Raw genomic sequence first — 12,579 nt, forward strand, 5'->3', positions numbered from 1 at the left:
AATGACACAGTCCTTTCATTTACTAAATACGTAAATCCTGGGTTTTATGCTGAACTAAGTCCTCTTTTCTCCAAACCCCAATGATATAGTCAGAATTTTTTTTTTTTTTCCTTGCCTGGGCCTGAGTTTGGCCAACTTGCAAAGGACTCCACTGTAAATATTTTAGGCTTCCACTAACATTCTAAGAAAATATCATTAGGCAGGCCTGAAGGAACAGTGGTGTGCTCTACTGGAGGCAGGACAGTATGGATATGGACTAGGAGGTAGCTGTGTCCTTTCAGATACAAGACGGTGGCGGGACGAGCTCACGTAGAGGCAGTGGGACTAATGGCACAGGCATGGATTTGGACAGTAGTGAGCACACAGAACTGATGTAATAGGATGTTTTCCTGGCTCCTGGCTTGGGCACCTGAAGGGCAGTGGTCCCACTGACTAGGACAGGAAATATAAATAGCAGTTTGGGAGTGAGTAGGGGAACACAGGAGTTATTCTGTTTCTCAAATGTTGAACTTCAGGGGCCTGTAAGACATCTAAATGAAGATACTTAATCAACAGTTCAACATTCACGTCTAAGCACAGGAATGACGACGAGGAGGAGGACGAGGACGATGACGACGATGATGATAGTGGTTAACGTTTCCTGAGCGTTTATTATAGGTCAGGTAAAATTTTAAGCATTTTGCAGGTATTAACTAATGTTATCCTTCCAATAACCCTACAAGGTGAGCACTGTTATTATCATCTCCGTTTTATACAAGATGAAATTAAAGCACAGAGGTTCCATTACTTGCCTGAGATGATAAACTGGTAGTTGGCAGAGCTGGGATTAGAACCTGAGTCTTGGATTATGCTTTAAACATTGGGCTTTACTGCCTCCCCTGACATGTATGTATTTGGGAACCGCATATATATATTTGAGGGTTGCTGAAGACACAGGAATGAAACAAGGTACAGAATGAAAGAAAAGGATGAGGGTTTGGGAACACTGACATTCCAAGGATAAACAGGAGCAGAGAGAGGGGACAGCATAGGAGACCGAGAAGGAGCAGCTCGAAGTGCGAGAAAACTCAGCAAGGTTACATTTCAAGGGAGCCAAGACAAAGTGTTTCAAGGAAGAAGGGACCGGCTGGGATTAAGGCTGCAGGGAAAACAGGTAGGACGCAGATGACCAGTGATTCTGCTGTGAGTCGCTTTAGTTGCCAGAGTCGCATCTGAATGAGACTGCAGTAAATTAAGGTGGATAAAAAATGGAGACAGTGAGTGCAGAACGTAGGTCACACTAAAAAATTTTGGTTGTAAAGGGGAGGAAATAGAAGTGGAGGCTTTAGCATGTTTAAAAGTTGATGAGTTAGATCCAGAAAAATGGGAGGAGAAAGACAAAGACAAAAACTGCTGAAGAGAATTCCTGAGGAAACGGAAATGTGTTGTGTAGTTGACGAGTGGAGGCTCTCCAATTAAAATGTCTAGATCCAAATCCAAACTCCACTACTTACTAGGTGCTTACCTCAGAAAAGTTACTTACTCTCTCAAAGCATCAATTTCCTTGCCTGTAAAGTGGGCATAAACTACTATCTACTTCATAGATACAAGACTTTAACAAGATAATGCCTGGGAAGAGCTGGCACACAGGAAGCGCTTAGAAAACATCAGCTCTTATTACTAGGGGATCCAGACCACCAGGTAGAAGGTCTGCCCTTCATTAAGAAGAAACACACTTTTTTGTGACAGAAAAGGAGCTAAGGATAGGAACAGATGTCAGGTAAGCTTGGGGTGGGAGCGAGAGGACAGAAAGCTTTTTACTGATGCTTTTGATGTTCTTGGTCGAGAATAAGGCAGGGCCAACTGTTGGAATGAGGGGCTGCTTGAGGAGAATGTGTCCTTCCCGGGACATACTGTCTAGTGAAATACCAGGGGGGCCTTAGCAGTGAAAGCTCCGTGTCTGCTTAGAAGCCCCCAGTCACATGGCTCTAAGATTTCTCCATCTGTGTTCAGCAACCCAGATACGAGAGTGAAGAAAGCAGAGTGGTGAAATGTCTCACGACCAGGTTTTGATGAGCAAGTGTGATGAACGATATTGTAGGCATTAACAGCAGTGAAAGTGACAGGGCATGGGTTTCAGGCTGGACAGGGAAGAAAATAAAGACCAAAAAAAAAAAAAAAAAGGTATTTTTAGAAACAGTAAAAGAACCAAGGGAGTGCATGTGTTGGTGAAGTCAAAATGCAGGACTAGTTATTAGAGATATTAGGGATGTGATTGTGAACAAGACAGCTGTAATCTAGCTCTCACAAATCCTGCAGGCTAGCATAAAGTAGAAAATTAAACAATTAATTGGAATTAAAAATTAAAATCTTAAGGGGGAGTATAATGCAGGAGTACCTACTCGTTGGCAGAACTGGTCGGGGAAGGCTTTCTATGGAAAGTAACTACTGAGCAGAGATCTGAGGGGCAAACAGAAGTTAGCACGAGCAGAGGAAGGAAAGCGCATTCCGTATCAAGAGCGTGAGTGAAGTCCAATGAACACAGAGCATGAGGAGGCAAGCAAGAACTGAGAGGCGGACAGCCTGTATGCGTTGCCTACAAAGATACTAGACTTAACGTGGGACCAAAGCATTAGGATCACGACTGAAAATCACTGAAAAGGAACAGTAGACAAAGAAATTGGCCATCACAATGGTGATAGTGAGAATTAAGGCGTTGAAATATATCTTAAAATGCTGGCATGCAGTGCACTTAAATGTGAGATTTAGCTAAAGAGAAACACACTGTACCTTTGAACGAAATGTTGGATGAACAAAATAAACAGCCTTCAAATTCCTCTTGTATCTAATGCGAAATAAAAACATGGGTCAGTATGTCATGTTATAGACAATTAACTCTTTGCTAGAATACAGAAATATATTCACAAAGGGGAAAAAAAGTTAAAATGGGTCTAGTTTACATATTGAATTTTAAGTGAAATGTCAAAAAATAATTCAGGGGACATTTCATTATTTAAAGTATCCGTTTTATAGAAGATATTGTTTCTCTTGGCTGTGACAGAGCCAACTACAGGTAAAACAAAGTAAATTCATATCTAACAAAAAGTTATCATGTGCCTTTTTTTATACTGTACTAGAATATCTGAGATCATGTCATGAATTATAAAACTCATGGGTCACTGGGTCAAATGAAATAATATTTATAAATGTATTTTGAGAAGAGTAACACACCTTATTAACAGAAGGTAGTATTTTTGTTATCTTATATACAAAGATTGGTAACGACCCCAACCCTTTCGCAAGATGTTTAAAAGCAGCAAAAATTTTACATATGAATTTACTTAAATGCAAAATACACTGGAGTTAAGGAGGGCCTCCTGATATTAAAATACCTGATCTATGTGTGATAAAAATCTTTGTTACATGAAATATCTTTTCACAGAATACACAGCAATGTTTACTACTCATTAATATTAGGAAAGAAAGCAGCTATCTCCCCTCTTCATAATTTGCAAAAATAACTAACTTGACATCAACAACATCGTAGAGTTTCTTCAGGAAGTCAGAGTCCAGGTGATTGTATTCACTGGTCAGCGTGTGAAAATATACTAATACATATTCCTTCACAGCAATGTGATCCATTACATGGATGAAATATAAGAGAGCCTAGAAGGAAAAAAAGAAGTAAACGTAAGATCATCTTGCATAAGTAGTCAATTTCGCAGAAGCCAAGAGAGAGGCAAAACTCAGAAGATGAACCTAATTGATGCCCCAGGCACTACAGATGGACATCTCAGACTAATGAGTATCAATTCTCTTTGAAAAAGAGCTTCAGGAAAGTGAACCTAGCCAGTGTTTACCAGTTCTCAGAAATGCTACAGTAGGATCCCTTTCTGCCTTGTTCTAAGGGCTGGAGGAGAACAATCAGTCTCTATGTGCTCAAATAACTCTTCATATACTCAAAAGAGTTCTTCAGTCAATTGCCAGGTTTTCCCTCTCTAGGATAATGAACTGTAGAAGTACAACTTCTAGACTTCTGATCATTCTTGAAGTTTCTGCCTGAAACTCAATGAAAATCTTTGCAGTCTCTACTGGGATGTAGACTTATGGCTCTCACGTAACCAAGAATTACTACAGAAGGACATTCTGAGTGATGCCTCCCTCCCATGGCTCACTTGGAGGACTAATTTTCTTGGCATCTTTAATGTTGAGCTGAAATGAGGAAAAGGACAACAGGTTTAGTCAGTAGATGGCAATGAGCCGGGCAGCATTTCTAGAGCTCTGAAAGACTCAAATTTAATGTGACCCAGATCACATTAGAGAAACACTTCATTATAAGAAGGATGAAATTTAAGAGAAACATTAAACACGGAGCAGAGCTCCAATATGGGCAGGGCCAGGGTAACCCAGTGGTGTAGCTATAAACAATGACATAGAGGAAGCTAAGAATTAACCACTGAAAGATTATCAAACAGGTGATTTCCCAATTCTCCTCAGGATAGTCTTTGGCATTATCATGAGTAAACTAAAATGGATTAGCATCCAACTGCTACCAGAGCAGATGAAGGAGGAGGGCACTAACAACACACAGGATCCTTCCACTTTGCTGGTTTGGACCTCATAATGTATCTCATTATGTTACATGAAATGATACATCATGGATATCCAGAACACCAAGCAAGTGCACGCCAAAATCAAATGCAGAGATTTATGTTTTTATTGGTTATCAATCACATTATTAATGATCAGAATGAATGTTATGTTGGTTGTTAATGACACAAAATAAATGGCTACAAGTAGAAACTTAGTAATGATATAATTTGCATTAGTCGAGCTTTTCCTGTGCATTTGTGTGTGTGTATTTTTATTATTATTTCTGCTTTTACCAGACTGCTTTTGGCCCTCTTTCTATCCACTCTCCACCCCCTGCAGGGCAATTAAGATACCATTTTCAGCTTTAAATTCCCCATCTTTAACTTAAATGTTTTTCATTATAAGGAAGTATAGCCACATGACAGAAAAATGTAGAAAACAAATTCTCCCCAAAACCATGACATCCATTTTGAAATATTTACATTTTGAGTTTTTACCTTTATGCTTAAAACAAAACAAGTTAAAGTCAGGGTATAGGCAATTAATGCACCACTTTTCTATTGATATTACATTATAAATATTTCTCTATAGTACTGTATTTATTTGCCTTTGTAACCATAACCTTTAAGGGTCACAAAATACTCCATCTGTGGATATGCCATAACTAATTGTTAGAACTTTAAGTCATAGTTTTGTGGTACAAACCAGCCCATGGGAGCATGCCAGGTCCAATGCTTCCATAATTTTCTTTTTCTTTCTTTTTTTTTTTTTTTTACCTAAACACCAGTGACCGGGAGCCTAAGGGCTTAGCCAGAAAGCAATGATCTGCTTTTGTACAAATGTGTTTTGTCTCAAAATTGTGTGCAATTTTTATACTTTTAGGTATAAAATTTGTTACTATGGTTAAGAACGATTTGTTAAAGTGATTTTCCTCTTTTGCAGTCACTTTCTAATACACTGATGTTCTTGGATGACCTATGTATTTATCTTTTGGATTCAATGGTCTCTTGCCCAAGTATTCCAATTTGGGCAGCTTCAGGCTCTACAGCTACTTCCATACTCAGATTATTTCCTTAGTACAAATTCTGAGGAACAGAATTCCTGGGTCGATGGATGTGACCACCTTTATCATTTTAATTCATCTTTGATGACAATGATTATTATTTAAAAGTTCAGGCCAGTTTTGAAAGTGAAAAAAGATATCTCATTCTGATTTGCTTTTGTTTTGGATTACTAATCATTTTTATTTTTTATTTATTTTATTTTTTTAAGTTTATTTATTTTTGAGAGAGAGAGAGAGAGAGAGAGAGAAAGCATGCAGGGAAGGGGCGGGAGGGGGGGAACAGAGGCTCTGAAGTGGGTTCCACGCTAACATCACAGAGCCCCATCCGGGGCTCAAACTCACAAACCATGAGATCATAACCAGAGTCAAAGGGGGATGCTCAACCGACTGAGCCACCCAGGCGCCCTGGATTACTAATCATTTCTTTATAAATTTTTTTTTAATGTTTATTCATTTCTGAAAGACAGAGACAGGGCACAGGCAGGGGTGGGGCAGAGAGAGAGGGGGACACAGAATCTGAAGCAGGCTCCAGGCTCTGAGCTGTCAGCACAGAGCCCGATGCGGGGCTCGAACTCACGGACCGTGAGATCATGACCTGAGCCGGAGTCGGATGCTCAACCAACTGAGCCACCCAGGCGCCCCAGTAATCATTTTTAAAAGCATAATCATTTTCTTATTTTTATTTGCCAGTAATAATACCATTTTTTCTCTTACGAATCTGTCCTTTGCATCCAAATGAAGGGGTTATGGAATTATGACATCTTGGGGTAACTACATCTCTGACTTCTTCTCTTCAGATAGATACTCAAGAGTTAATTTTTCTTTTTTTCAAGACAAGCAGTATCTGATTGTTAGTACAATTATAACCTAGAGTGATTCCAACCCAAAACTCTCCGGCTACATCACATCCGAAACGGAGCAGCTGCGTTTTTGGAGATCACATGATGGCATTCTTGTATTTTCGAGAATTTGCTCTCCTACAGAGCAAAACCGAACCCCTAATGTACTGAAATGAATGGTGCATGCCAGCCTACAGACCCAGGGCTGCTCCTCTGCCCAGATACACACATTTCCGCCCCCTCTCATATTCTCAGTCCTGATTCCAAATTCACATCCTACTAATTGTAAAAATCAACATCATGTGTAAAACAGAGCCTCGCTGTGGCTTACCTTGTCCATATCTATTAATGTGACAGGAATGTTTCTTCCAACTACCACCATCACTGTGCGCCCACAGTTATCAACACCTGCGAACGGGAAATGTGATCAGCGCCTAGAGACTTTATTCCAAGGCTGGACTCGGACATTGTAAAAACATTCTACACAAATATAAAAGACTGAAAACCAGGAACTTAACGTTTTTCAAATTTCATCCTCAGATTTCTTTCACTTTGTGGAAAACAATACATATATATATTTTAGCTTTATGAGGTTCTGATGACTGCACTTATTTTTAAGATAAAGGCTTCCTGCAGGTTTTAAATCAGGGATAGCCAAGGGAAAGGCTGCAGGGCCAAGGCCTTTTTATAAATAGGCTTTGTTCAAGTTTTAATAACATTAGTGATCCAGGAAAAACTAATGGGAACTCAATTCTGAAAATTAACAATTACTGCCTGAAAAAGGAATTTAATGGAGAAAGAGTGGAAATTTGAGAACTTTCCCCATCTCCATTATATATTTAGACAAGGTTTGAATTTTGTATAGCAAGTGAATGGTATTTTTAAGAGCAGAAAAGATGTTAAAAGGTAAGAAAAGAGACATTAAGAAGAAGTGGATCAATGTAGAACTACAAGATGAAAATTTTATAGGTTGAGATGTTATTTTTAAGATCTTGATGATGAGCCAAACTATCCTCATTAGTATAAAACATTTTTTTTCATAGGCAAAATGGACAAAATCAGAGAAAAATGAAGTTTCTAGTAGCGTGCTAGGTGGGGTCCTTAAAAAGGAAAAGAAAAGCTACTTACGCTCACCTGTTTGGTATAAGGCTTTTAGAGAAGCAATATCAGATAGATCCTCAGATCTTGCTTGACACAACCAGCGATTATAACTAGAGAAATAAAGGATATAATTATTATAATAATCCCCTGTAAATTAAATTTACAAATGGAATCTGTTTCTTTCCCTAAAGAATGAGGTTTTATTATAATGTGCAAGAAGTTAAGGAGGGCATATTATGCAGAATCTCAACCAATGTTGAGAAAATGTTAAACCAATGTTTATTATATAATAAACAAAGATGAGTCACTGAGAAAATGTGTTCTTACTACATGATTTAAAATAATCCTTTATGATCAAGTGAAGACTATTCATATAAATGACAAAGACAGCAAGTACTCAAATGAACACTGTTTTCAAATACTATTATTTTCCCTTCCTAAACAACATGGCAGAGAAGGCCTAAAGCAATAGCAGTTATCCAAAACAGATGTTCACTCATCCAACGATTTACCAAGTGCTTACAAAACGCTAGGTATTGAGAATGCTACAGTGAATAAACACTGTCAGTGCCCTCGAGTTTACTTTTCAGAAGAAAAACAGTTAAGTGTTTTACATGTTACATGGGACCACAAAGGAACTAGGTAATTTTATGTGGGAAGTCCAGGTTTATTTTAATGATTGGTTAATCAAACCAGTTGCACTGAGAACCCACAGAGCAGATCCCAGGGATCTTGGCTTAGCTTGGCTTTAGCTAAAAGGACATGAAAGCTGGAAGAGACGTTAAAGATCTCAAAGCGGGGAAATGACTTGCAAGGTCGAGCTAGTCTTAGTCACCAGTCAATTACTGCTAGAGTTGAATTGGAAGTTTACTCATATCTCCAGAGTTCTGGAAAGGTCAGTACTTCTTCTACTATTTCATACTGTTTTGTTGTAATTCAAAGTGCCACTTATTTGCAAAAACAGCTTTCACAGCACTGAAATCATGAGAAGCAACTCTGAAGAATCTAGGTTACATAGGGCAACATCCCACAACATGAGGAAAACTAAACCAGGAGAGGGAGACTTGGGTTCTAATCCTATCGCTTTCTGTGCAACCTTAGTAAATAAAGCTGCTTCACCTCTATGGACCTGTTTCCTCATCCGTAAAGTGGTGTTTACAGAGGACACCTTTCAGCTATAATGTACACTCACACAACTAAGGGTATTTAATAGGAAACCTATTACATATGGATTGTAATCAACAAGTGATATGTCTGCTAGTATCACAGAAATTGAACTGTCTGTGAAAAACATACTTGGTATCACAAGATCCTACAGTTTAAATCTGCAAACTTACCCACCTACGCAAATTGAAAAGTGAAAGACAAAATAGCTTTCAACTCTGGCTTAAGACATAACTTGCAACTCAAGAAAAGAACTATGTTTATGGTCGTTCTCCCTTATCCCTATGTACTGTTCCAAAATTTTAGAGTCATTTCCTTGGTTATTCACATGAAATCCGCAAAGGTACTGTTTTCTAACTGTCTTACGGTTAAGTCATCTCACTGCAAGACTGAACAGAATAGATCTTAAGTGTCTCATGAGTTCCACAGGTCCGACCTGGCATAAAACATGTAACAGGAATTCAGTAAACGTCTGTTAATTTCTATACTCCATTCATGTATTCATTAGCTCATTTTTCAAAGGTGCAGGGCATACATGCAAATGTCTGCATCATAGTAGGGACTCTAAGCTTTGTTGAATGAAATAATAAACATAAGTATTATTCAAGATATTTGGGGGGGCACTGGAGAATGGTAATAAAAGGCACTTGGTTTCAAAGATTTTAAAGCTGAATATATGAGATAGACACACATTACAAAGAATAAACTTTGTAACAGGATGGAACGAAACAAGCAGTCCAACAGACGTCTAAAATTCTATCAATCAAGTGTGCTCAGAGGAGGACTGGCGGGGGTGCGGATAGTGGGAGTGGAGTGGAGGCAAGATCCAGACATGCAGAATTAACTGTTCTCTTCTTTGAACCACAAAGATTAGTACAAGGCTTCACCCACTTACTGCCAGTGTTTGCTTCTACTCAGACCACATGACAGAGAATATGGCTTATTTGTCTCTGTATTTCCAGCCAATCCCTAGGGTAGCTCCTGATACTGAGTAACGATGTGTTCAATGAACTCTGAAAAAAAATCTTTTTCGAATTGGAATTCAGGTGCACAAAACAAAATTAATTAGCCTTGGTTCAAATCACTCTCATCATGGGTACACACATGGTTCTCTTTAAAAAACTGCTTAGCTAATTACTTATGTTTAATGAAGTAATAAGTACTCTGAAACCTCCTGGCCAAAACAAAAGCAGGCACTCTCACAATAATCTATATCTAATCACATGGTCACTCCCCTCCAATTCTGGCCCCTGCCCCCTCTCCCCAACCCCCACCCCCCCATAACCAGTGTCTGGAATCACACGTTCATCATTTTCTTGCTTTCCTTTTTATATCTTTTTTTTGTTCATTTGTATGTATTCCTAAAAAGTTTTTTGGAAAAAGCTTACCATTCTGTATGTAGTCTCTTGGGTCTTGTTTGACCTACTGGACTGCTAAGATTCATCTGTATCATTGGGTGGGATTGTTCTTCATTCACCTTGATTACCATGTAAATTGTAGTTGTACTACATGAAAACGACGCTTTTTTTTCATCTATTCTCCTACTGGTGGGTGCCCGGACTGTTCCCAGGTTTGTGCTCCTGTGCACAGTGCTACGATCAACTTATTTTACATGTTTCCTGGTATATGTGTGCATGCTTTCTCTTGGGTGGCTACTTAAGGGTTGAAGTGCTAGGTTACAGGTATATTCAGTTTTGGGAGGTAAGACCAGACCCCTTTTCCAAAGGGTTGTACCTACTTGTGCTTCTACAAGCAATGGATACGACTTCCTGGGAACCCATGTCCTCAGCACGTGGTATTGGCAGATGTTTTAACGTTTGCCAGTCAGGTTTGAAAGGGTATCTCATTTCTCTGGTCACTAATGATGCTGAGAACCTGTTCGTATTTATTGGACATGTCTTCTGTGAGATGCCTGTTCATATTGTTTTTCTAGAGGGCTATTTGTTCTTTTCTCACTCACCTGTAGGAATTTTTTGTATAATTCTTGATCCTAGTCATTTGCCAGTTATGTTTACCGTGAACACTCCCATTCTGTAACTTGTTTTTCACTTTAAGATTCACTGCTCCATCTGCCAGAACTCTTAATTTTAAGAGAGTCAAAACTGTGTTTTCTTTTACAGTCAATTCCTTTTATATCTTGTCTAAGAAACCTGTCCTTTCTCCAAGGTATAAAAGACACTATCCTACAACTTGTTCCATGAGCTTTAATTAAAAAAAAAAATTTAAGTCCTCAATCCATCTAAAATTGACTTTAGTCCATGGTGTGAATCCTGATATGGTATAAACTCTAAAATGTTGTTAACCTTGATCTGTGATTAACAGCTTGAGATCCTAGAATAGATTTTGGCTGGCAAAATCTATACGAGCATATTCATGGGGAGAAGGTTTATAGCTTACATGTGATTCTTTATGAAGGCTTTATGATTCAAAAAGGTTTAGTTTCTAAGCCTGAGACGAATTCCAATGCAACAACTCAGGACTGCAATCTTCAGCTGGTTTCTTCTTTATTCTAATCAAGTCTCCTCCCTTCCCACTACGGATCATAGAAGTTTAATTTGATTATCTAGTCAACTTTCTTTTCCTTTAAACAAGAATTTGGAAGAAGGGAATAAAAGCAAAAGATGTTAGCTTTATCTCCTCAGCTAACATGTTTGTTTCCCTCAACTATTAAAAAAATATTTTAGGAGCGCCTGGGTGGCTCAGTAGGTTGAGCGTCTGACTTCAGCTCAGGTCATGATCTCGCCGCTGGTGAGTTGGAGCCCCGCGTCGGGCTCTGCGCTGACAGCTTGGAGCTTGAAGCCTGCTTCATATTCTAAGTCTCCCTCTCTCTCTTCTCTGGCCCTCCCCTGCTCATGCTGTCTCTGTCTCTCAAAAATAAGCATTAAAAAAATTTCAAAAAAATTTTAAAACTTCCATTATATCTCTTATAAACTGCACCTCATTTTTTGCTATAGTTTCTGCACTTTTTTTCAATAAAGACATACAATTTTTTACCCCAATCCAATAATCAAAACAAATGCTAAAAGGAAAGTATCAACTTAAAACAGTTTCTTGTTTTCTTAGAGCTTATTCCAGGTAAACGGATTTCTATTACCTGCTGGGTAAATTGCAATAATCACAGGTAAACAGTCACACAAAATATGGCAACATGGCAGCGAAGGGAGCCACTACAGCGCTCTGAAGGCAGAAATACTGAGTGGACAGATTCTCAACAGGCTGCAATCAACTAAGGCTGGATGCCGTCCTCACAAAGCTAACAGAAGGCAATTTCTTCCAGTTAATCAATTACCATCCACGTGCATAACCACAGGTTGAATGATGAAGCAAAGATACGCTAAATTATTCTTAAAAGACTAATGGCTAACATATTTGTGTGTAACCAATAGCCCAGGGAGAATGTTGGCTTTGGAATCAACATAAGCTTTCCTGACCTGATGGAACTGCCCCACGCTGGACTTGGTTAGGACCCCTGTCACATACTCATTGGACCCTGTAGTTTAAATAAATTGTTCATACAATACTTAGTTTAACATTTCTCTCCTCTGCAAGACCCGAAGCTCCATGAAGCTGCCACTGTATCTGTCTCGCATGTCACTATTATGTTTTCAGCATGACACCTAGCACATTAGTAAGGGCTCAGAAAATACTTAACAGTGAAGGAGATGAAGTTTTTATTCCGGAAAATGACTTAAGAGTTGTTGGCAATTGGATCTTAAGCCAAGCGAGGAACACTAACGGAAAAAGAAAAAGTTACTGTAATATAATTTTAAGAGTTTTAAAGCTGTATTTTTGAAAAAGAATATCTAGGTTGCTTCCTAATTTTTGTAAGTAAGCCAACTT

General features: G+C 38.7%; 1 protein-coding gene across 2 annotated transcripts in view; it reads right to left on the reverse strand.

Moving 5' to 3' along the window:
- The window catches only part of GDAP2 (ganglioside induced differentiation associated protein 2), a 61,058-nt gene that overhangs the window by 14,922 nt on the left and 33,557 nt on the right, over positions 1-12,579 (reverse strand). For both annotated transcript variants that reach the window (XM_042993864.1, XM_007075677.3), the window contains exons 9-12: positions 7,609-7,685; positions 6,806-6,882; positions 3,506-3,645; positions 2,770-2,824 (exon numbers count right to left, since the gene is read on the reverse strand). In XM_042993864.1, coding sequence (XP_042849798.1) covers positions 2,770-2,824; positions 3,506-3,645; positions 6,806-6,882; positions 7,609-7,685 — 349 coding nt within the window. The remainder of the gene's footprint in view (positions 1-2,769; positions 2,825-3,505; positions 3,646-6,805; positions 6,883-7,608; positions 7,686-12,579) is intronic.

This window comes from Panthera tigris, chromosome C1 (genome assembly GCF_018350195.1).
Source record: "Panthera tigris isolate Pti1 chromosome C1, P.tigris_Pti1_mat1.1, whole genome shotgun sequence".
Lineage (NCBI taxonomy): Eukaryota > Metazoa > Chordata > Mammalia > Carnivora > Felidae > Panthera > Panthera tigris.